At 44.0% G+C, this 25,904-nt stretch overlaps 1 protein-coding gene across 1 annotated transcript in view; it reads left to right on the top strand.

The window, feature by feature from the left end:
• The window catches only part of NSMAF (neutral sphingomyelinase activation associated factor), a 62,814-nt gene that overhangs the window by 26,424 nt on the left and 10,486 nt on the right, over positions 1–25,904 (top strand). The window contains exons 6-22 of the mRNA XM_043879140.1: positions 2,444–2,494; positions 5,329–5,400; positions 5,685–5,732; positions 5,836–5,888; positions 10,614–10,743; positions 13,387–13,458; positions 15,367–15,475; positions 17,561–17,737; positions 19,357–19,436; positions 19,967–20,057; positions 20,148–20,211; positions 21,458–21,509; positions 21,611–21,731; positions 22,478–22,609; positions 23,321–23,363; positions 23,911–24,074; positions 25,477–25,585. Of these exons, the coding sequence (XP_043735075.1) occupies positions 2,444–2,494; positions 5,329–5,400; positions 5,685–5,732; positions 5,836–5,888; positions 10,614–10,743; positions 13,387–13,458; positions 15,367–15,475; positions 17,561–17,737; positions 19,357–19,436; positions 19,967–20,057; positions 20,148–20,211; positions 21,458–21,509; positions 21,611–21,731; positions 22,478–22,609; positions 23,321–23,363; positions 23,911–24,074; positions 25,477–25,585 (1,568 nt within the window). The remainder of the gene's footprint in view (positions 1–2,443; positions 2,495–5,328; positions 5,401–5,684; positions 5,733–5,835; positions 5,889–10,613; positions 10,744–13,386; positions 13,459–15,366; positions 15,476–17,560; positions 17,738–19,356; positions 19,437–19,966; positions 20,058–20,147; positions 20,212–21,457; positions 21,510–21,610; positions 21,732–22,477; positions 22,610–23,320; positions 23,364–23,910; positions 24,075–25,476; positions 25,586–25,904) is intronic.

Below are 25,904 nucleotides of genomic sequence, written 5' to 3'. Positions count from 1 at the left end.
TCATTCTATACTGTGGCTTTATTCTGGAAAGTCCATATCTTGAAAGGAGCAAGTAGGTTTTAAATTGGAAGTGTGGTTTCTATTATAAAAGTATCCATTTTAATATAATTTCAATAAACCTAGAAGTAAAATCTTTCTATTGTCTTTCAATAGTTTATGTAAGATGCCTCATATCAAGCTCAAAATCAGCTATATTATATTAAGGGGCAACTAGACATAAGCTACTCTTTCAAGTATTAAGTTTCCTGGGTTAACTGCACAACCAAGAAAATAAAATCTGTGTGTGTTGTTGTTGTTTTTGCTTCCTTACCAGGTCACAGTGCTTTAGAAATAGGTTATGGTTCTTTGGGATTTAGAGAGCTTTGCTTCCATATATTCTTTTGCTAGTAAAATAAAGAAGAAGGGAGGGGTGTGTGTGTGTGTGAATAATAGTACTCAGGCATCCTGGGCTTCCCCAGTGACTCAGACGGTAAAGAATCTGCCTGCAATGCAGAAGACCTGGGTTTAGTCCCAGGGTCAGGAATATCCCCAAGAGAAGGGCATCCGACCCACTCCAGTATTCTTATCTGGAAAATACATAGGAGCCTTGGAGGTTACAGTCCATGGGGTCATAAAGAATCAGACAGGACTGAGCGACCAACACTTTCCACTTTCTTCATGCATCCTGTCAGTATCACAGTCCAGGCTTTAGAGATAGAAGTGAAGTTGCTCAGTCATGTGTGATCCCATGGACTTCAGCCTGCCAGGCTCCTCCGTCCATGGAATTTTCCAGGCAAGTGTATTGGAGTGGGTTGCTCTTTCCTTCTCCAGGGGATCTTCCCAACCTGGGGATTGAACCCAGTTCTCCCGCATTGCAGGCAGACGCTTTACCCTCAGAGCCACCAGGGAAGCCCGAGAGAGGAGGGAGACAAAGAGAACAAAATATCTGAAGCCCCTCTCTCCAGGAACTTTCCCTCTCAGTGGGGCAGCAGACAGCGAGCAGATGTCTTCTCTGACGTCAGGCAGAGACAGACGCCATGAGGAAGGCGAACCAGGACAGAGGCCAGAACGTGAGAAGGCATGCACGAGCTGCGATAGTGCAGCAGTGGCGGACGCCCCGGGCTGATTTGTCTCTGTCTGTGGGTCTCTCCAGCGCCTGGGACAGCAGGGGGCACCAGGCGAGCGTCTCGGGGTGCTGACTTAGGTGTGTGGCCCGGGCTGGCGGCTGCAGAAGGGTGAGAGCGGCCGGTGTCCGGGGTGCTCTGAAGAGAACCTGACCGAGGTGCTGCTGGGTTAGTGGTGAGGTTAGATGTGGGAGCAGGCTTTGCATAGACCGTGACCTGGAGGAGGAGCCGCTGACGTCTGGAGGCCTCTGCGCTTCGGGAGGAGGCTGGGCCTGGAATGACAGACTGAGGAGCCACCGTTTGCGGACGCTTGGTAGGCCCGGGGCTGGGTGAGGTTTCTGGGAACTGAGGCCCTGCCGCACTTGGACACGAGAGGTTGGGAGGAAAGCAGGTGCCCGGGGAAGGTGGAGGAAGCAGCTGGTGAGGTCAGGAGATCCTGGAGCAGGTGCTGGGCAGCCGGCTAGAAACCTGCTCCACGAAGAGCCCCCGGCTGTGTCGCATCTGAGACAGAATCCAAGTCCTGAGAACAGTGACCTTGTGCGTCCTCGCTGACCTCATCAGGAATGGCTACAGTAACACGGATCGGAGGAAAACCTGATTTGGACCCTGGAAAGTACATCAGCTCTGGCAAAGAGTTTTGCCACTGAAAGGAACAGAAAAGGTGTAAAAGGATGTGAGACCAAAGGAGCAGTTTTTTTTTATCTGTAGTTTGTTTTAAATGGGTAAAAGTGCATCGTGTGATCATAGGAGCTACGTTTTTGAACCGGTGACAGATGTGGGGGAGGCAGACTTTCTGTCATAACTGGAGGGAGGGCAGGATTAGGGCGCACGTGCGAGGAGGCTGTTGCTCTGGGATGTGTGTGCGGGTGTGAGATATGTGGTTGCTAACGTCCCATGTGAGGACAAGTGGCCTGGTGCATATGAAAACTGCACCTCTAGAGAAGAGTGGTTTCTTTACATTGATGAATGGATTTCATACCACGGTGACTGTCTTAATCATTTCTTTTTTTTTTTTTTTTTCTTAATCATTTCTTATACAATGAGCACTTAGGTTAGCATCCTTCACCTGTCTGGTTACTGGGCACAAGTGATGACATTGACAAGCCATCTTAGACATCGTATCGATCCTACAGTGCTTGCTACCTTGTTTCCTTGATGAATCTCTTTTCAATTTAATGTTTGTTATTTTAACATCAGAACTTTAAGCCATACTAATATTAATGCAAGTGATTTTGGAAATAGAGATTAAATAACAATGATTTAAATTTGATTCATAACATCCATCAGCTCATCACTGACAACATTTAATTATTTCACAAGTATTGATTTGTCTTTTTCAGGTGTATTTCATTAAAGAACACAACATTGTTGCACCGTATAAAATAGAAAGGGTAAGTAAGGTTCTTCCTTCATCCCCAACAATTTCCATAGTGATTTTGAGCAATAAGGTTCTGTGTCTGTGTTAACTTCTTTGATGCAGTATAATGATAACAGGTATTTAAAGGCTTGGACTGCAAGGAGATCCAACCAGTCCATCCTAAAGGAGATCAGTCCTGGGTGTTCATTGGAAGGACTGATGCTGAAGCTGAAACTCCAATACTTTGGCCACCTCATGCAAAGAGTTGACTCATTGGATAAGACCCTGATGCTGGGAGGGATTGAGGGCAGGAGGAGAAGGGGACGACAGAGGATGAGATGGCTGGAAGGCATCACGACTCGATGGGCATGAGTTTGAGTCAACTCTGGTGATGGACAGGGAGGCCTGGCATGCTGCGATTCATGGGGTCGCAAAGAGTCGGACATGACTGAGCAACTGAACTGAACTGAAAGGCTTGGTACTTAGAAGTTATAACAAAATTATCCAAGGGAGCCACAGACTTCATTTCAAAAGATTTCAGTTAACTTTTTAGCTTAAAAATAAGTGGGTCTATTAGTGGGGGGAAAGGCTTAAATTATTAGGTTAAAAGTCAAAATCAGAAGATGCATCATATTTACTGGGTATCGCTTGAGGACTTCTTTTAAATGTTACAGAAATATTTATAGGTTATAAAATACCCTTATTTAAGAGCTCAGTAATAAGTGTATAAGTTCTCCCAATTGGGTAGAAGCTCTGAAGGACCAGGATCAGAGGACTCGTAACTTGACATCACATCCAACCACTGTGTACTTTACTTAATGCTGTGACTTCCCAAGTGGCTCAGTGGTAAAGAACCCGCCTGCCAGGGTTCCCTCCCTGGGCGAGGAAGATCCCCTGAAGGAGGAAATGGCAACCCACTCCAGTATTCTTGCCTGGAGAATCCCATGGACTGAGGAGCCTGAGCACAGACCCATGCTGCAGCTTAGCATGTGGTAGAGGGGTAACTCCTAGCAGAGACCTTACAGGACCTAGAGGTGGGCCTAGTGCTCCTGTCATGACTCCTCTGAATTGGGAAAAGCCTCTCCTCTGAGCAGACTCCTGCAGGCTGGATGGCAGTCCTGGTCACAGGCCGGCCTGGCCTGCGAGTCCTTGGCAGCAGCTGGGACACCCTGGCCACCAGCAGCCACCTCCAGGGTTTACGTGCAGGAAGCATCTGTACACACCGGTCAGTCAGGAGCAGTGAGTCCTGAGGCCTTGTTACTTACAGGCGGTGCTGTTGGCATCCGGGAAGGACGCTTCTTCACTGTGAGGGGCTGTCCCTTATGTTATAGGATGCTCCACCTGCTGAGTGCCCCCCCACCCCACACTGTCCCCTGTTGTGTGGCGCCTCCACACGTTGACAAATGCTCTGCAGGGGTGGCAGGATCACCCCCCCTCCAAGCTGAGAGCCCCTGGTCATTGCATCCTCACTGCAGAGGTTCTCCTGACACCCACTCGAAGTACAAATCTGCTGAAAGGTGACGTCAAAGGAAATGGGTCAGGTTTTCTGAAGCAAAGAAAAGCTCTTTTGTTCCAGTGTGAATTAGGACACCAGAGGATTCTCAGGTTTAAGGGAGGGAATGATGACATAGACAATGGTGATGAGAGATGATAGACTGGGAAGACCCTCATTCCTCTGATGGGGAGACTGATTCAGAAATAGTACATGGATGAGTTCCCTTTGTGAGAAATCCAGATACCAGTTCAGAGCGCCCTGTGCCCAGGTGAGCGTGAAGTGAGCCACACTGAAGGTGCAGGAATGTAGGAGCATCCTCTCACCATCGTCCTCCCCTGGCACAGTGCACGCGATTGGAGGGAATGCCCAGTTCCCATCTTCTCACCTGTCCTGGAGCTCTGACAGGACCCATGATGCTCCAGATGTCTGGGGACCCTCCCCCCCAAACAGGAAAGAGCCGGGCTTGTGCAGTGCTCCAGGGGACTTTGAACCAGAGACACAGGGAGATGCAGCCCAGTAGACTCACCCTCGTGGGGAAGAGAGGAGCACAGCTTGTGACACATAAAAAGTAACCATCACAACACACACGCACCCAGCCTCAGAGCACCTGTGTGAAGCCAGCACTGTCAGGACTGAAGGGAGAGACTGAAGGGTTCAGATGCATGGAACAGAGGAGACTTCCATGCTCCACCTTCAATAATAGGCAGATCATCCATGCAGCAGGTCACTCGGGAAACAGGACTCAACCAGTACTCTAACCAGATGGGCTTCATAGACACGTGCAGAACATCCTGCCCAATGACAGTATGACATGCTCTTCTCACGTGCACAGGGGACGTTCTCCAGGACAGATCACACATCAGGTCACAAAACAAGTCAATACATCTAATAAGACTGATGTCAGTCCAAGTATCTTTAACAACCACCATAGAGTGAAACCAGAAATCCATAGCAGCAGGAAGATTCGTACGTATGTGGAAATTAAACAAACTTCTTGTGCAAACAGTGGGTCAAAGAATAAATAAAAAGGGATATTTAAAAATACTTCAAGGTGATCGAAATGAAAACATACCTAAACTCCTGGGATGCTGCAAAAGCAATCCTAAGAAGGAAGTTTAGAGTGTTAAACACTTACCTTAAGAAAAGAGAAAGATCTCAAACTTAAAAATCTAACTAGATACCTGAAGGAACTAGAAAAAGGAGCAAACTAAGTCCAAAGTCAGTGGAAGGAAGGAAAGAGTAAATATAGAAGTGAATCTCCCATGTGGGCTGAGGGAGTTCCCTGCACACATCAGCAGGGGTTGCAAATATTCTTAAAGTGATAGGTCCTAATGTGCTTGTTCTCTGGTTCAATTCATCCTCCTCTTTTTCAGGGCACGATGGAGTATGTCTTCGAGCTGGATGTTTCAGGGAAAGTGGAAGATGTTGTGGAGACCCTGCTTCAGGTAAGTCAGTGCTCTTCTCAGACATTCACTGGCAAACTTTTTAAAAAAGAGTTTCATATTCATACATCTCACCAAAACCATAACCTCTTCTATAAATCTGAATCAGATTTACTTGAAGGTGTTGAACTTGAAAACTCTACATTAGGAAGAAGCCATAGATGTTTTGGAATGGCTCTTAGCTGTTACCGAGTAACAGAATGGTGGTTGTGTTTCATTGCTTCTAAGGAACTATCTTCTTATCATCAGAGAGAGAAATAAATCCATGTATATTTCTGTACTCGTAGCTTCATAGAGCATCCTGTCTGGATAAACTGGGGGACCAAACCGCCATGGTGAGTTTCTAAAGACCTGTGTCTTTGTTGTGAATGAACCTGCATTGATGTGTCACTTACAGATACTTACAGCCATGTTTTTAAAATGATTCTGTCTTAACAGATAACAGCTATCTTGCAGTCTCGATTGGCTAGGACATCATTTGACAAAAACAGGTAAGTTTTCCATGATTTGGATTCCTGGTGGTGAAAGCAGCAGTGTCGTCTTCTCAGGCCTCATTCAGTGTGTCCGCCATCGATGATGGGTGCTGGCGTCTGCCTCACCCCAAAGCTGCTGACCTGGGGCAATGGCCCCAGCCTCAATGCCAGCTCAAAGTCCGGAGGCTCCTGGCCTCTTGAAGGTCTGGGCAATGGTGCCCCCCCGCCCAGAACCTCCCAGTCTGTGAGCGTCTATCCTTTCACACGTTACTGCTTCCATGCAGGCCACCAGCCCCCTCTGCTGAGATTGCTGTGACAGCATTTAGCTCGTCACCCCTACACTCTCGAGTCTTTTCCTTCTGCAGTCCCTTTCTCTCTACTCTTCTGATGTGCTTTTAAAATACTTTCTTTTTAAAGAACTTACTTGTTTACATCACTTGTCTGTTTGAAACTCCTCCAGAGAGTAGTTTTCACTTTTCTAAGTATCCAGTATATTTTCTGCAAGTAACTATACTTTCACATTAACCTGTTCTCTGATCTGTTGCTTCCCGTATTTTAAGTAGATTTCCTTCTGTTAAGTAAATTTGGGTTATTTGTCTGTGTCTCCGTCTGCAGTACCACTGTGTTAATCACTGTTAAGTCTTAGTATCTGGCACGGCATTTCCTTTCTAACTTATGTCTTCAGCGTTCTTGGTCTTACACATTCTGTATAAAGTTAGAATCAGCTTGTCAAGTTCCATAGAAGAAAAGCCTACTGGGATTTTGACTCCGATTGCAGTGAAACTCTGTTTAAGTCTTCCTTAGTGTCTTTTTTACAATTCTCTTTGTAAAGGTCTTCTCTTGTGCTAGATTTATTCCAAGTACTTCATATTTTAGTGGTATTTTAAATGGTATCCTAAAATATGTCATTTTCTCTTTATTGTTGACAAGTAGAATGAAGTATATTTTTGTGTATTCATTTTGTTTTTAGCAACCCTGCTAAACTTTGTCCAATTCCATTAACTTAATATATATGTATAGATTGTCTAACGTGTATAAAATCTTAGGTATGGATTATTGCAGTCTCTAGTCATGAGATGTCATTTTTACTTCAGATTTTTGTGTTTTGCTGTATCCTTGAAGCTTAGGACAAAGTAGAACATATTGGTTGAATAGATTATTACGTGTTGGCTTTGGCTGAAAGCTTATGTGTATAAATGAGATTAGTTTGTAATATTCTGTTTTAATGCTACCTTTGTGAGATTTGTGAGCCTTACACTACATTTAAAAATGTTAGAGAGTTTGCTGGTAAAGCCATCTGGCCAAGAATGTGTTTTCTGTGGTTATGTTTGTTCTCTCTCTGTTTCACATACATAGCATTACTTTTCATTTTTGTATTTGTAGGATGTACCAGTTAAATGCATTGCAGAGGGGCAAGTATAACTTCCATTTTAGGAAGGAAAATAATAAGAATTATATAATAAGAATTAGCTTCTTTTGACCTACTTAGAATGGATAATTTTTCTAAGTAGCAATTTAGACTTTAATCCTGAGCTTCAGCATGACATTAATTTTAAAAATGGTTCACCATCAAAGTTTTAACTTATCCAGTCTCCAGAGTGTTAGGCTGAAGAATTGCAGGAAGAAATTTTTACAATATAAAGTGAAATATTGCAGGATAATATAACTCCTCTCAAAGAAAGAAAATAAACTTTTGCTAAATAAGTTTTCATCATACTTCCAAGGAAATACTTTTTTTATTGAAGTATATTTTTTCCCCTACTGTTCATTCTGAAAAATTTCAAATCCTCACAAGTTGCAAAGGTAATAGGGAACACAGATTCCCTGTGAGTCACCAGGTACTTTGTCAACATTTTGCTTAATTTGCATTGGTTCTTGCATGCTCATGTTCTTGCTTGCCCTATGTGTGTACAGAAGTAACACATGTATGTCTATATGTTAATAAATAGTTATACATGTATAGCTGGTGTGCATATGTATGTTTGTATGATATATTTAAAATATGAGCATAACTTTTTCCTGAGCAATTTAAAATGACACTGCAAGACTTCCTCACACTTCACCCGTAACTACTTCAGCATTTCTCTGTTACAGGAAGATCTCTGCCATCCCTCCATACTGTTATGATACTCAAGTATCAATAGTCTGTATAGTTTGTAGCTGGAGTTTATAGCTCCATATTCAGATTTCCCCATTTATACCCCAAAATGTCCTCTTTAAAATATTTTGGATTAATTTTAGGTTGAAAGATGTAAAGACAGTACAAAGAGTTCTTTCTCCTCATCCAGTTCCCCACACTGTTATATGTTTATATATAACATGTTATATATATATGTTATATGTAACACATATATGTTTACATTATAGTGTGTGGATGCTGCTGTCTTTTGAGCATAATCCTGGATTTTTTTTGATGCTATCAAAATTTTATTTTCCAATTATTTCTTAACGGTTTATAGAAAATAGTTTTTTTTTAAACAATGACCATGTATCCTGTGGCTTTTCCAAATTCAAAATTTACTTGTTAGTTGGCTTTGGCTAGAAGCTTATGTGTATAAGTGACATTAGTTTGTAATACTCTGTTTTATTGCTACCTTTTTGTGAGATGTGTGAGTCTTATACTATATACTATACTATACTATATATACTATACATACTATACTATGCTATAGTATATACTATACTTTTAAAATGTTAGAGAATTTGCTGGTAAAGCCATCTGTTTTTGGGGAGTGGGGGTTGTAGATTCTATAGTGTTTCATCTGTCCATTATTATTTAATCTGTGAATAAGGACAGCTTCACAGACATTTTTAAGGCTTTTATTTCTGCTTCTTGCCTCATTGCACAGTGTGATTAATAGATGTGGTGAGAGCAGACATTCTTGCCTTGTTCTTGGTATTACAGGAAAGAGGTTTAATGTTTCACAACGAAAGAATGCCAGCATATGCCTGCTGTAGGTTTTTCATCGATGCTCTTTGAGGAATGAGGAAGTTTCTTATTATTCGTGGTTTGCTGAGAGTATTTTCAAAACTGAATGTAGAATTTTGCGAACTGCTTCTTGTGCATTTATTGGAATCATCTTTTTTCTTTCATTCTGTTGACAGTATGAATTATGTTGATTGGTTTTTCATTGTTAAAACAACCTTGTACTCGTGGGATAAATCCAACTTGCTTATGATGTATTGCTTTTTATGTTTACATATTACTGGATTTTCTTTGCTAGTATTTCATAGAGGACTTTATAAAATCACCTTTTACTTCTGGCTGTGCCGGGGCTTTTTTGCTGTGCGCAGGCTTTCTCTGGTTTGACGAGCGGGGTCTACTCTTCATCTCGGCGCGCGGCTTCTCGCTGCGGTGGCTTGCCTTGTTGTGAAGCTCGGGCGGGCTCCAGGGTACACGAGCTTCAGTAGTGGCAGCACATGGGCTCAGTAGTTGTGGCTGTAAAGGATTTTACATCTCCGTTGACAGATCAGTTCAGTTCAGTCGCTCAGTCGTGTCCGACTCTTTGCAACCCCATGAATCGCAGCACGCCAGGCCTCCCTGACCATCACCAACTCCCAGAGTTTACTCAAACTCATGTCCATCGAGTCGGTGATGCCATCCAGCCATCTCATCCTCTGTCGTCCCCTTCTCCTCCTGCCCCCAATTCCTCCCAGCATCAGGGCCTTTTCCAATGAGTCAACTCTTCACATGAGGTGGCCAAAGTATTGGAGTTTCAGCTTCAGCATCTGTCCTTCCAATGAACACCCAGTCTGATCTCCTTTAGGATGGACTGGTTGGATCTCCTTGCAGTCCAAGGGACTCTCAAGAGTCTTCTCCAACACCACAGTTCAAAAGCATCAATTCTTCGGCGCTCAGCTTTCTTCATAGTCCAAGTCTCACATCCATACATGACCACTGGAAAAACCATAGCCTTGACTAGACGGACCTTTGTTGGCAAAGTAATGTCTCTGCTTTTTAATATGCTATCTAGGTTGGTCATGACTTTCCTTCCAAGGAGTAAGCGTCTTTTAATTTCATGGCTGCAATCACCATCTGCAGTGATTTTGGAGCCCAAAAAAATAAAGTCTGACACTGTTTCCCCATCTATTTCCCATGAGGTAATGGGACCAGATGCCATGATCTTAGTTTTCTGGATGTTGAGCATTAAGCCAACTTTTTCATTCTCCTCTTTCACTTTCATCAAGAGGCTTTTTAGTTCCTCTTCACTTTCTGCCATAAGGGTGGTGTCATCTGCATATCTGAGGTTATTGATATTGCTCTGTAAATCTTGGTGTATTCATGAGGTTTTGCTATCAGGGTTATGCTCACCATAGTTTAGAAATGCCCCTTTAGTCTCTGTTTGCCAAAAGAATTTGTGCAGGATTGTATTTCTTCCTTAAATTTTTAGTAGAATTTATTGGTAAAGACATACAGGCCTTATTCAATTTATTTACTCAACATGACTCCTTAGGTTGTCTGTTTCTTCTTGTGCCTGTTTGACAAGTTTTTTACTTGCCTGTCTTCTCTTCTGTGATACATAACCTCATCTGCTTTTTCAAAATCAAGTACTCATTGTACCCATTAAAAGAAAGGCAGTTTTATTTAGGTGACTAGCTTACACCACCGCTTTTCTTACATTAAGTGTTGTGTTTAGATACCTGTTCTGCAGAGTCACCCTGGAGCTCCCTCAGATAAAGTTAAGTCTAGAAAGTAGATTGATTTCTGATTTTTCTTGCTTTTGCTGGAAAACTTATTTTCAGATTCCAAAGTGTTTCTGAAAAGCTGCACATGGAATGCAAAGCAGAAATGGTGACACCTCTGGTGACGAACCCTGGCCACGCCTGCGTCACTGACACCACCCTGTATTTCCAGCCTCTCAACGGGTACCCGGTAAGCGGACTGTGGGCCAGCAAGAGCTCCTTTGCATGGCAGTTTTTGTCTTCGGTGAACTTTTCAGCCCCTGAACTTGACCTTACTGTGTTCTCACATTTTGGTGAGAGTCAGAATGGCCTCCCCCTCCTCATCCAGCATCTGGTGTTTAACAGGCTCCCCATGTGACCTTGACATTTGAGCTCCCCTAACTTGTTTTCTGTGACTTCGGGGTCACTTGCTCTCAGCGATGCGAGGAGAAACCCCGCCCCTCCCGATTTTAGTAAAGGGTCTTTAGAGGTTTATACCTTTCTACCTGGAAGCACTTCTGCAAGCAAGCAGTGAAATCTACTGAGGTTAAGGAAAATGGATGTTTCCTGTGTACCTGCTTATCTGCACACCCGAGTTGTATTTCTTGTTATTCCTTAATTATAAACACAATCAGTAGGTCTGAGTCTTGCCCAGAGAAGTGGTAGGAAGTGGTCCTCTCCAGCCCGGCGCAGAGGTGTGTGAGAGATGCTGTCACTGGGCGGTTGCAGGGATGATGCTGGAAGCAGGCTTCTCTTCCATGATGCCTTTAGACTCACTTGGCCAGACAGTAGAGACTCAGATTTCTACTCTAAGACTTGTTAAGATGAGAGGCTTTATCTAGATCTGGCCCCTTTTCAGAGCAGTTCATTGAAAGAGCAGAAATCTCAACACTCTGCTCGTGCGGTTGGTCCTTTTGGCCAGCAGCTTTAAGAACAGGAGTGTTTTCTGCCATGGAAGAAGTTCTCCCAGTTGGTCAGTCATTGTATGTGCTTCCCTGGTGTTGCTAGAGGTAAACAATCCACCTGCTAATGCAGGAGATGCAATAGACACAGGTTCCATCCCTGTTTCAGGAAGATCCCCTAGAGAAGGAAATGGCAACCCACTCCATATTCTTGCCTGGAGAATTCCCATGGACAGAGGAGCCTTGTGGGCTACAGTCCATGGGGTTGCAGAGTCAGATGCAACAGAACACGCCCCCCCCCCCCCCCCCACCCACGTGTCACTGAAACACAAATATATCCTTCTCTCTGCTGTGCTTAGTCAGTCATGTCTGACTCTGCAACCCCGTGGACTGTAGCCCACCGTGGGGATTCTGTAGGCAAGAATACTGGAGTGGGTTGCCATGCCCTCCGCTAGGCGATCATCCCAACCCAGGGATTGAACCCAGGCCTCCTGCACTGCAGGCAGATTCTTTACCTTACCGTCTGAGCCTGCAGGGAAGCCCTTTTCTACGTGGTGCTATAATGAGTCTGTCCACCAGGTGGTGGAGCTCACCCGCCAGGCCCCCCAGTGGACACAGTACATGGAATGGCTGGCCTTGTACCCCCACACTCCGTGCTGTGATAAATTGTATGGGCCACCACAGCTGCTGTGGCTTGAGTCGGTACTTCTGCAGAAATATCTGAGTATGTGCCATAGCTTCAGGGTCCCAGATGTCTGGGCTGGGGGCAGCTTCCACAGCTGCATACCCCGCCTCTGTGGGCTCCTCCTCCCTCTCATGTCGGGAGGAGGGTGGACCTGTAGCCTTTTGTAACCTTGTTCCTCTTTTACTAGCATTTCAAGGCTCCAAAGAAGCAAGAAAATTTCCCTCCTCATAAAGTCTAGAGGCTCTGGTTTATACTATAGTTGATGAGCTTTATTACACTGAGGTTTGGGCTTCCCTGGTGGCTCAGTTGTAAACAACCCGCCTGCAAGTGCAGGAGACACAGGTTCGATCCCTGGGTCAGAAGGAGCCCCTGAAGGAAGAAATGGCAACCCCCTCCAGTATTCTTGCCTGGGAAATCCCTTGGACAAAGATACTTGACAGGCTACAGCCCATGGGGTCGCAAAGAGTTAGTCATGGCTTAACGACTGAACAACACCACTGTAGTTTAAGGACATAAAAGACAGGACTCTAAAAGAGATGCATATTAGTTTCTGAGCAACCTATAGGTCTATAAAAGCAAAATTCCTGTGAGGTTGTGTACACTAATCCCTTAATGCTTTTTATCACTCAGCAACTTTCCAAAAACCTGAAAGGCAGATGCCTGGAGATCCCCTGGTGGTCCAGTGATTGAGACTCCAGCTTCCAATGCAGGGGGTACGGATTCGCTCTCTGGTCGGGGAGCTGTAAGATCCCATATGCCTCGTGGCCAAAAAACTGAAATGTAACACAGAAGCAGTATTGTAACAAATTCAATAAAGACTTTAAAAATGGCCCACATAAAAAAAAAGAATCTTAAAGATGCGTGCATTATCATTCTGAGAAATTGAGTACCAAGGCGGGGTGAGTAGAGGGCCATGTCCACGGTCACAGAGCTAGTGGAAAGGGCAGGCTGGCACAGAGTGGGGTGTGCCCTGTCCCAAGAGCCCCCTTTCTAGCTGTTCACTTGTGACCTGTTGGGAAGTTAAGATGGGCTCATCTTTGCCTTTCTGATACTGAAGGGCAGCTTCTAATTGTGTCAGAATGTTGCAGTTTGAGATCGTCTCTCTTTTGTTGTTCAGTCACTCAGTCCTGTCTGACTCTGTGACCCCATGGACTGCAGCGCGCCAGGTTTCCCTGTCCTTCACCATCTCCCAGAGTTTGCTCAGACTCATGTCCATTGAGTCGATGATGCCATCCAACCAGCTCATCCTCTCTCTCTACTTTTAAAGAAACCCGTGGTCCAGATAATGCTCCAGGACATCCGCCGCATTTACAAGAGGAGACACGGCCTCATGCCTCTGGTGAGTTCCCCTGGAGGATGGGCGTCTCGTCTTCAGGTTGGTCAGTGGTTCATTGACTTAAAGCACCCGGGGCCACTCTGGAAGGTGCAGGCTTGTTGTGTTGTAAGCAGATGGGCTCTGAGTCTCACGGCTCCTCCTTCTGGGTGAGCTGGCTGTTTTTAAAGGAGCAGCTCTTTGGGGAGGTGGGAGGGCTGCAGGGAACATGTTCTTGGCTCCCAGAGCAAGAGGGCTCGAACGCCCTTGGTTTCCCCTCCCACGTGCTCGGGGCTCTGGGTTTGTGCAGAACGGGTCCCAGGGCTCGTCGCCGCCACCCTCTTACAGCCCAGCAAGGTCTCCAGGCAGAGCTCAGAAGCTCTTAGAGCATCAACCCTCAGTGGAACTGTAGCATAGTCACTGTGAACTAGATTACTTCTGCCTCCAGGCCTGGTGAGAGGGAGAAGCCATTTGTTGAGATAAGATAACCATTTCAACCACCAAGGCTGTCCTGCCTGCCCTGCCTCTGGCTAAGCCCAAGTCTACCCTCCTGTGAGTCACACACTTATAATAGAAACCAGTCCCCACAGAGGGTGTGACTCCAAGGGCTTGTCATTTGATGTCAATACCAACGTATTTATTTTCCTTTGAAGATTAACCAGTGAGTTGGTAGCATTACAAAAGCATTGTGGATACTGAAGCAGCTTCTTTTGGTGTTTTATCTTTATGAAATTTAACTATTTTCTTGCCTCTCTTACATAGAAGGTGATTCTCCATTTTCAGTACCAACAGAGGATTAGGGAAACAGATGCTGTTAAAAATACAGAAATACAGTCATAAGGAGAGAAGAAATTGGCATTGATTAAGTACTTGGTGTGTACTGGGCAGTTTATATACAGTACCCACTCACCAGCACAGCCGCTCTGAGGTTACATGATGCCCTGTCTCAAAGAAATTGAGACTCCAAGAGTTAACTAGTAACATGAAAGCCTATATTTGAACCTAGGACAATGCTCTGTTTTCATCCTTTCTGTTACTGTCCTGTCTCAGCCTCACCAACACATCATCTATACAGCTCAACAGCTTTCTTAAGAATAGTTGCAAGCTCCTATTTCAATAAGTTCAATTATCAATTTGTTAAATTGACATAATTATGGTTGAATTTAGCTTTTCATCAATAAGAGGATCACTAAAGTAATTTATCAGTTTCCCATGTGGCACTTGTGGTAAAGAATCTGTCTGCCAATGCAGGATATAAAGGAGAGACAGGTTTGATCCCTGGGTCGGGAAGATCTCCTGGAAAAGGAAATGGCAACCCATTCCAGCATTCTTGCCTGGAAAATTCCATTAACAGAGGAGCCTGGTGGGCTACAGTCCATGGGGTCGCAAAGAATTGGACACGACAGAGCACACAAAGTGAATTATATTCATTCAGTGAAATATTATATAGTCGTTAAAACATAAACCAACCATGTATATATCAACATACATAAATCACAAAAACCTAAATAGAAAAGTTTATATTTTTTAATATACAAAAATGCTACATATATTTAGAGGCACATAAAAATGTACTTAAAAGTATAAAAAGTATGCATGAGAGTTCTAAATATAAAATCAGAATTATGATTGAATTTATAAAGGAAAGCTAATCATTTGTGTTTGAAGAACATATGTGAAGACACAAATTGCCAATTTTGATTCAGCACAAATTCACAAATGTGATCACCAATAAAAATACTCAGCACTAAAAAGGATTTTATAAAGTTTAGCTGAAATACATGTCTTGTTCTCATGCTATAAAAATTAAATGAATGCTGGGGAATATGCATACGAGACCTACAAATAAAAAATGCAGGTGTTGCATTGAAAGGCTTTTGTACTTGAGTCACTCACATTGAGGTGCAATTTGTTCTATCCTCCCTGGGTTTGTAGGGCTTGGAAGTGTTTTGCACAGAAGATGACCTGTGTTCCGACATCTACCTGAAGTTCTATGAACGTCAAGACCGAGACAACCTCTATTTTTACATCGCTACATATCTAGGTTTGGTGCTCACCCGTCCTTGTGTCTGTTCAAGTGGAGGTGGTTCCACAGTGGAACAGTTGCTGTATCCACTGTCACCTCTCCAGGGTTCCAGTTATCTGTTCTCATCGGTGACCATCGTTAGCAGAGTGGCATTTTAGAAACAAAGGGAGGTATAAATGAAATCTGGTTATAGTTCACTCAAATTCTGTATTTTAAAAACTCTTGGTGAATGTGTTTATATGTTTTTCTGTATCTTAACGACATGCAAGGTGAATGGGTTATAAAGAATATGCGTGATCGTTTTCTATGTCCAGTCCTGTCGTATGTTAGTTTATGAATGCCAGGACTGGGTTTCTTCATGTGAGACAGTGGGGTATGCAGTCGTGTTTGCGATCATTAATTGTGGTCTTAATCACAAAGCTGGGAAACGGTACAAAAGGAACGCGCGAACCTTCTATGCTCTTATGGTACCATGGAGATCAGTTTGCTTCTAACTCCACTTCCTCAGTCTTCCATGGGAAATGTGAATTTTCCCACTTTTTCAGAGAGGACACCTGTATTTTCCCTTTTGAGCACAAACATATTAAGTTGTATGGTTGAATTAAGTTATTCTTGTTTTCAGAGTTGTCAGATGACTAGAATGGGATGAGTTTAAGTACATGTTGGATGTTTTATTAATACATCTCAGTTTTGTTTGCTGTTCCAGTGTGCAGTGAACCCATTTATGAAGTAGTGAGTTAATTCCCTTAGAAAAGAAATTTTCTCTCAAGGAGGAGTCGTTTGTTTTCATTGAAGAACATATTTTAAAGTTTTTAAGTGAACTTTACTAAAGTTCATATTTGTTTATTTTCACATTAGGCTGTTCAGCTTAACTCCGTCCATAACTATAGCTTTGCTACAGGTTTACTGTTATCTCCTGCCCCCCAGTTTAATTTTTTCATTTAATTTTTCTAACTGTAACAAGATTGCAACACAAAACTCAACTCTCATAGTGACTCCTAAAATCTTAAACCCACCATGGTCTGGAAAGTCTGCTTCTGTGAAGTATCCTTTCCGAGTTTATTCCTGAGATTGTTCAGACTTTCTCTGTGATGTTCTAAGAATGGAAAATCAGAGGATAAGTGTTCTGATTTTTTTTTTAAGCCCTTTCCCGGTAGCTAGTTAGAGAAGAAACTTGGCAAAGTATATAAGAATAAATATTGAATCAGCAAATCAGGAAAGTTGTTTGATGCTGCCAATAAAAAGTTGAAAGCAGAATTTTCTAAACATAGTAGAAAAGTGGGCTCATTTCGCAGGAAGGGTCTCACTGGTGTCACACAACCTGTGTTTCCTCCTTTCCTGGTTATTTCCGGGTGGTCTTTCTGGGCCTTCTAGTTTGAGAAATCACATCCTCCTGACAGATACCTGATTTCTCCTTCAGCAGTTTCTGTTCTTTTCCGTATTCCTCACTTGCGTAAATAATACATAGTCATTGACAAATCAGCTGTGTGCCTGTCTTCCAGATCTAAAAGAAAAGGAAAAGATGGTTTTGTTTTGATTTCATAAGAAATGGAGGAAATGAGCTTTTTCAAATAGTAATGGCTTCTTAAAGGCATTGAAACTCAAGCACGTTGGGGAGGATTCTTTGTTAGTAAATATATACTGTAGACTACAGATAAATATAGTAAACATTGTATATTGCCATGTAATATTGATGTATTTGCTCTATATTTTCATATTTGTTTTATGTCATATCTACTTAATAGATGTGATGTTTTATATCCTATATTTTATAGATGTGATATGTCTATGTCATATCTCTCACAGATATGATGTTTTATATATTAATAGATACAGTATGTTTTCTATCATATATCTCATAGATATGATGTTTCATATCACATATTTGATCATTTTCCCTCCTGGATCTTAGAGATGCTCATCCTTGACCAGACAACTCTTTTGTGAAAACAGATTAGCCTACTTTTCTGTTTTGAAATGTGCTTTTCAACAGTGGGTTGAAGGGTCTACACCGCAAGCCCCTGTAGGCCCGTCCCTTGCTGAGTGGCCCTGGCCGGCGTGCGCTGAGCGTGGTGTGACCCGGCCTGTCCCCTGTCCCCGCAGAGCACCACGTGCCGGAGCGCACGGCCGAGGGCTACACGCTGCAGTGGCAGCGCGGCCTCCTGTCCAACTACCAGTACCTGCTGCACCTGAACTCGCTGGCCGACCGCAGCTGCAGCGACCTCTCGCAGTACCCCGTCTTCCCCTGGGTCATCGGCGACTACAGCAGCTCCGAGCTGGGTGCGTGCACGGGCCGGGCTTTCAGAGCAAAGAGCCCGCTCCATTCTAGGACACGTGATTCGTGAACAGAGCAGAACCCGTTCCGTCTCGTGCCTCTAGTGGCCAGTTTCTGGGCCACGATGCTGGATAATACGTGTTACATGAATTATGTGTGTTCTGTATGTTCTCTCTACTGTCTCTGAATTTTTTTTAATCCTAAAGAAACTACTCACATATGTCTTGAAAGCCATACCCAGAAAACATGCATGTGATCTTTAGCCCATAATTACCAACAAGTATTGTTTTCGAATACTGGAGTTCACCTGGAAAATCGCATCTCAGGTTATCATATTATCTTTCAATTCAGATTAAAAAATGTGATTATCAAAAGTAATAACTATTCATTATAGAGCAGTTAGTTCAGTTCAGTCACTCAGTTGTGTCCGACTCTGTGACCCCATGGACTGCAGCATGCCAGGCCTCCTTGTCCGTCACCAACTCCCAGAGTTTACTCAAACTCATGTAGAGCACTTAGAAAGTACTGAAATCCTCAAGGAGATAAGAATCATCAATAATCACATTACTGAGAGAGAACCACTTAACTTTGTGGTCTATTTCTTTCTCTCAAATTATTTTACCAAAATTATTGTGATTGCATTGTAATTTTATTTTATAATGGCTTAAAATTAGATATTGTGAACATTAAATTACTTTTGACAGTTCACTGATTGCTCCCTTTTACTTGAAAGAGGTGACAGATTTTCTAGGAATATTATTTATCTGATAATTTTCAGGTCCCCAGTTTTCCAATTATGCTATTATCAGAGGATAATCACAGTAATTCAAACCTAAAAAGTAAATTTTGATAGAATAATGGCTTTTGAAATTTGTTTACTTTTTGCTGTCGTTTTACTTGGAATATAATTTTTCTTAATCAGTAGGTCTTTTTTTAAAATCAATATTCTGAACATTTTCAAATTAGATTTTATTCTTGAGTGGCTGTAGCTAACTAAACACTAAAAAAGTTCTGACCTTTACAGCTATATAAATAACCATCAGGAACACTGTAATTCTAATGGACCTGTCCCAGCTTCTAGAAAGCTGCTTATTATTTGGAAATAAATGTGTGCATGTGAATCAGTTCAGGGAGTAATGCTATTAAGTATAAGCTTGCGGCTTTCTGTTTTCTTTCCTTTTTTTATTGATTTATAGTTGGTTCACAGCGTTGTGCCCGTCTCTGCTGTGCAGCAAAGTGCCTCAGTTTACACATACAGACAGTATTTTTTAATATTCTTTTCCATTGTGGTTTATCACAGGATTTTGAATATAGTTCCCTGAATTATACATAGGAGCTTGTTGTTTTTCTATTCTAAATGTAGCAGTTGGCATCTGCTAACCCCCAGCAGCCTCTCATCCCTCTCGCCTCCACCATCCCCTTGGCAACCACGAGTCTGTTCTCTGCCCGCGAGCCTGTTTCTATTTTGTAGATAGGTTCATTTGTGCCATATTTCAGATTCCACATGTGAGTGATATAATATACGCTATTTGTCTTTTTCTTTCCGACTTACTTCATTTAGTATGATCATCTCTAGTTGCATCCTTCATTTTAATTAATTTTTGACAATCTGTTTCTTTTGTAGATCTGTCAAATCCAGAGACTTTCCGGGACCTCAGTAAGCCAGTAGGGGCCCTCAACCAGGAGCGTCTGGAGAGGCTGCTGGTACGTGGACCCGGGGATTCCTGGCTTCTAAGCAACCCAGGAGCCGTGGCCTATGTTTTTACAGCTCCTTGTCACTCATTTCCTCAAAACTTGATGGAGGTGTATCTGAAGAGACCAAAGGTTCTGAGCATATTCTTTACCCGCCTCTGCCCTCTGCCTTCCTTCCCCCAGGAACTCAGCTGCTTAGCATTTGCCTACAGTTCGTGGGTAGGAGCTGAGCTCATCACAGGTTTGCCAATTTATTTTCACGACAAAGTTATCCATTGGCGAATCACACAAAAGATAGGTAACATTTCTTCTTCTCAGTCCCACCTCAACAGACATTGTTACCACTCAGCCAAGAAAACCAAGATGCTTGTTGCAAGAGTGCTGTCTCTTCAGTTCCCCCCCTCTTTTTATCTGCTCCTTTTCCTATTTAAGAGAGAAACGAGGGGCTGGGATGTGATCAGGTCGTGGTCTCCCGAGAGGCTTTCTCCGGCTCGGTTGCTGCCTCCCCAGCCGGCCCTCACAGGCCCCCCCTTGTGCCGCAGGCCCGCTACCAGGAGATGCCGGAGCCCAGGTTCATGTACGGCAGCCACTACTCCTCCCCAGGCTACGTGCTCTTCTACCTGGTCCGGATCGGTGAGCTGCTTGGTCGTCACTCCCGGGGACACGCACGTGGGCGCTGCGGCGGTTCCGTGAGCTCATTAACTCTGGTTTCTCCCCCTCCAGCGCCAGAGTACATGCTGTGCCTGCAGAATGGAAGGTTCGACAACGCAGACAGGATGTTCAACAGGTTAGACATCCGCGCCTCACTTTCTGCTTTTTAAACTTTCTCATTTATACACGCACAGTATGTTTATTTGGAAAAACTAGATATAAACAAAAATGGAAAGACATGTAAGAAAACATATATAGTGTAAGTTTAAAAACACTTCTGTTTATTCCCTAAACTTTTATCCAGTATGTAAAAGATTTTAGTTTTCTATATATTCATAAATTGTTGGACTTCCCAGGTACCTCAGATGGTAAAGAATCTGTCCACGGTGTGGGAGATTTGGGTTTGATCCGTGGATTGGGAAGATCCCTGGAGAAGGAAATGGCAACCCATTCCAGTATTCTTGCCTGGAGAATTCAGTGGACAGAGGAACCTGCTAAGTTACAGTCCAAGGGATCACAAAGAGAGGAACATAACTGAGTGACTGACATACACACTCAGTAATGTTGTATCTGTTCCTCTTAGGCTTTGTGTAGTTGTGTGTGTGTGTGTAAATGTGAGAACATATCTTAAATAGTTTTTTGTCCTGCCTTTTGCAGCCTTGTATTAGATCTTAAAATTTTTCCCATATTGTTAGATGTTCTGCAAAATGGTGATTGTTTTTTTTTTAAATGACTGTATCCCTTCCTAATGTATGATGTAATTTATTTTAACTGTTTGTTGTTGGACATTTAAGCTGTTTCCAACATTTCATTATTCTAAATAAGCCTGCTATGAATTGAATACAATTCCATGAGTGTTTATTTTTTAGTTACAAAAGTAATATTTTCTTACCATGAAAAGCAAAAAATATAAAGAAGAAAATAACTTCACTTGGCTTCTGACCACACTGAGATAGAACTCATTGTTCATCTTTTGGTCTGTCTTTTCCAGTCTTTTTCTAAGCTCTGCACATGTCTATTTATAATCTCTTTTTGAAATGAGCTATTAAAATAGTTGTGCTCATTTTTCATGTTTAAGCACCTGCCCCGAGTGGCCCTTCAATGAGGCCATGTGTGGGGGAGGCTCTCAGCTTGGACTTGCGGGTGTCCCTCGCCAGGTCCATGTCCTGACCCTGCGCTTACACCCCTGTGTGGACCCAGAGTTTTCTTGTCTGTAAAAGGGGAGGGGGGTACTCTTGTGAATGTTGGGAATTATGAATTAATAAGAGAAATGATCTGACTTAGGTAAAGTGTAGAATAGCGCCCTGGCACCTAGAAGTGCTGCTGTTGCTATTTCCATACCCTGGATTTAAAATCAGTTCAGTTTTTTTTTTCATATTTAGTATTGCAGAAACTTGGAAAAACTGTTTGGATGGTGCAACCGATTTTAAAGAGGTAAGCAGTTACCAAGCTAATGATTCACTGGGCTTGTGGCTTCTAACTGCTTTAAAAAAATATTTGCTGCTGTTCTTTTCTTTCTTCCCCAAAACTTTCAGCTGATCCCAGAATTCTACGGTGATGATGTCAGCTTCTTGGTCAACAGTCTGAAGTTGGATTTGGGGAAGAGACAAGGAGGGCAGCTGGTTAACGACGTAGAGCTCCCGCCTTGGGCACAGAGTGAGTACCACCTGGGAAGTGCTGAATCTCAGAAACTCTCCACTTAGTTGTGCAATTTCAGTATTGTTGTTTAGTTGCTTATATTTTTTAAAACAACAGTAGAATTCTCTGTCTAGAGGAGATGGTAAAAATCTTACTCCAAACTGTAAGTATCCTGTTAGACTATGATGTAAAAACATTATTATGTACTTGAGAGAGCTAAACGTAAAAATGATTTTTGCCTCTCCCTCCACCTCAGATTTCTATTTTATACGATGGAGGTGGCTGGGTGAGCCTCGTTAAGGAACATGTCCCTCTGGCCTGTCCCAGAAGCCTGGCCTATATGCCTGCATGCTTAGTTGCTCAGTCGTGTCTGACTCTTTGTGACCCCATGGACTGTAGCCCACCAGACTCCTCTGTCCATGGAATTCTCCAGGCAAGAATACTGGAGTGGGTTGCCGTTTCCTCCTCCAGGGGATCTTCCTGACACAGGAATCGAACCTGCGTCCTGCATTGGCAGGCAGATTCATTACTGCTAATCCGCCTGGGAAGCCCCAGTGTCTGTCGACATGTAGATAGACAGAAGGAATGGGAGAGAGGTCCCTGGTGGTCCAGTGGTTAAGACTGCACACTCCCAATGCAGGGGGTCGGGGTTCAGTTCCTGGTTGGGGAACTAGATCCCACAAGCCTGGCCAAAAGCAAAAAACGAAGGAAAGGGAGGAAGTCAGGTGGCGCCCCCGGGTGTTCTGACGGCGGCTTCCTCCTAGGTCCCGAGGACTTTCTCCGGAAGAGCAGAGCTGCGCTGGAGAGTGAACATGTGTCCGAGCACCTGCACGAGTGGATCGACCTGGTGTTTGGCTACAAGCAGCAGGGCCGGGATGCCGTCGGAGCCCACAATGGTGTGTAGCAGCGGCGGAAACTCCATTCGGCATTTGACAGAAAGAAAAGCAAACTCCCCACGATGGGCTCAGCACAGCCCCGCTTGTTTCGCTGAAGCATCTGGTCTCAGCATACGGGGTCTCCTGGCTCAGAGACCCCACATTCAATCCTGGGTGAAAGAGGAGGAAGTGCTTTTGTCTAAAAACACCCACTTCTCTGTGATCCAAGGGGTCTATGCTGAAGTCTCCTACCTTCAGCATGTCCACTCCACCCCATTCAGTAATTTCTGCTAAAGCTCAGTGAGGATAGGATCGAACAGCTCCCACCCGGACCCTGAGGTGTCTCTGTTACTGAGCAGACAGGAGCTGGCTGCAGCCCTCCTCTTCACGGTCAGGTCTCGCCTCCCCCAGGCTCCTCCGCCCAGGTGGCGGGAGGTGGTCTGACCCCTCGCTTGTCCTCCACACACGGTCCTCTGTGCTCACCCCGGAAGGTGCCGACTGAGACACACACCCGGATAACAGAGTGTCTCACCGCCAGTTAGACTGCAGCTCAGAAAACCTCACAGTCCTCATTGATGTTGGCCCAGGCTGGGTGGCATGAGGCTGTTTTGCAAAGTGAAAATCAGTTTCTTGGAAAACAAGTTAAAAGTTGTTGTTTTTAAAATTCTGAGCATCGTGAATTGGAAGAAAACAGCACAGCTTTCAACAGTGTTTTTGTGTCTCTATTTCCAGTGTTTCATCCGCTGACGTATGAAGGAGGTGTGGACGTGAACAGGTATCTACGTGTCTGTAAGGAATTTTCTACTTGAGCCACAAATGAGCTCTGTGTCTAAATGATGAATGCAGTTATCTGAGGATATAAAGGCATGGGAATGTTACAGTGAACTATAGCCTGCTTTTACCATTATAGAAAATACTGAGCCTCAGAAATTAAAGACATGTAATGTGGTCTAGGGAACTTCTCTGGTGACTCAGTGGTAAAGAACCCACCTGCCAACGCAGGAGATGCAGGTTCCATCTCTAGGTTGGGAAAATCCCCTGGAGGAGGGGATGGCTACCCACTCCAGTATTCTTGCCTGGAGAATTCCATGGACAGAGGATCCTGGTGGTCACATCGACAGAGGTCCATGGGGTCACAGAGAGTCAGACATGACTTAGCAACTAACAACAAACAAACAATACAGTCTAGACAGTTCTAGCATATAGTTGCTGTTACTATTTGAGGGTCAGTCTCTCTCCTGTTGATCTGAATTATTTGAAATGCATGCACTCATGGAGCTTGACCCCAGTGGTCACCACAGGGTTTGTGTTCTGTCCTAAAGCATCGAGGATCCTGACGAGAAGGTCGCCATGCTCACCCAGATCTTAGAGTTTGGACAGACACCCAGACAGCTGTTCGTGACACCCCATCCTCGAAGGATCACCCCAAAGTTTAAAAGCTTGTCCCAGCCCTCCAGTTACAATGCCTCCACGGCAGATTCTCCAGGTAAATCTTGTAAAGAGAATAAACAGCATGAGCACCTTCTGTTTCTCTTTCTTGATTAAGCCGTTTTCTGAAGGTTCTGGAGAAGAGACGAGTTATGAACCCTGAACAGCTTAGAGATGATTCTGTTTTACTGTCTCACTGAGTTTCCCCTACAAACAGACCTCTTTTTGTTGTTTTGTTTATTTTTAACTGTATAAAGGAAATTGACTCACTTTTAGTTTCTGGTAATTTAATGCAACCTGGCAGCATTTGTTGCTGTTAAGTTCTTTCTTTTCTGTTGTTCTCCAAATTGGTCTCTGATTCTTGGCCATTCATGTTTTCGTGTTGATCTGTCCTGGCTGTGGCCGCTGTTAACAGTGTCACCTAGCCCTGTCCCAGGAATGACTTCCAACATCCCTGTTTTTCCACCCCCACATACAGATCTTCAGTGCAGGGTGCTCTGTATATTCGATTCTGGTTTTTTATTCAGTTATTTGACAGACATTTACAGGGTATCTGTGCCAGGTGATGAAATGAACTTGACCCTGTTCTCACGGCTGTTACCTAGAAAGGGAAGAAAGAATGAGTCCCTTCATCCAGTTATCCACGTTGTACACTTCACATAAAGTGGCCTCAGACGCCCAGGCTCCCAGGAATCCGACCCTGCGTGGACCTCGGGAGTGGAGCGGTGGGACTGCTTGTCATCTCCAGTTCTACATTCTGTCCCCGGCACGTCCAGGCTCCTCAGGCCATACAGTTGGGGACTTGCTCGGCTTGGAGGTCCAGCTGCCTGCAGTCTTGTGACCCGAGGAGAGAAAGCTCCACGGGTTGAGTCATGAAGACCATGGGATTATCTCGTGATGCCCTTGAACCCATGCTCAGCTTAATCACCAGACCCATCCACGGGGATTATCTCAAAAGGGAAATTGTTCCAGCCCTTCTCAAAACAGAAGCAGAGGGATGGCTTAGCTAGTCTGGCCCAGGAGGGTGGTAATAGCTGGTTTCATCTCTTTTTTCTCCCACTCAAAACCAAAACCAAAACACTGCAGTGTTGTTAGGGAACTGGCAGGTTTTTGAAAAGATCACTGACAAGGAAATGGTTATTCAGTGCTGTGTTTCCTGAAGTTCCCAGCTTCGGGGTTGAGTGAAAACTCCACAGACATTGCTAAAAGTACACAAAGACTATAGTATTCAAAGACACTTCTTAATCGTCAAATGATGTTTTATTTAGATCATACACCATATTCTTTTTCCCTTGACTAACATGGAGCTATCTAACAAGTGCATTTCAAAGTGGTTCTTTCTCGGTGGGTGTTTCACTCTCTTCGTTGTTTGATTTTAATAGAAATTCTTAAGACTCTGATGCTTGTCTCCAGTGCTGGTTAGAAGCTTAGTTGACTGACTGAGTTGCAATTTAATGTAGTCTCTCCAGGCGAAGAGTCTTTTGAGGACCTGACAGAAGAGAGCAGAACCCTGGCCTGGAGTAACATCGCCCGGCTAGAGCCCCAGGAGCATCACAGGATCCATAAGGAGTAAGAGCATCTCTGCACTGGCCATGCTCACGGTGGGGTCTCAGCCTGGGGTGAAGCCGGGTTAAGCTGAGTCACGGGGGGCCGTCGTCTTTCAAAGTTGTCTCGGTTGGTTTTTATCCTCCTACACCGTCACAGGGACCAGCCACCCGGGGCCAGTGTGGCACAGAAAGTGGGTGTGTCGTTTCGGCCGTCGATCGTTCTAGAGCGCAGACGGAGCTACTGATGGCGGGTGGCTGGGTGCTCCTCAGACTGGCTCACGGCCCTCGAGTCTGATGGTGTGAAGTTCTTGAGAAACAGGATATATCTCCCCATGTGTCAC

The sequence above is a fragment of the Cervus elaphus genome, chromosome 21, assembly GCF_910594005.1.
Source record: "Cervus elaphus chromosome 21, mCerEla1.1, whole genome shotgun sequence".
In the NCBI taxonomy this organism is placed as follows: domain Eukaryota; kingdom Metazoa; phylum Chordata; class Mammalia; order Artiodactyla; family Cervidae; genus Cervus; species Cervus elaphus.
This window is presented reverse-complemented; position numbering and strand designations above follow the sequence as displayed.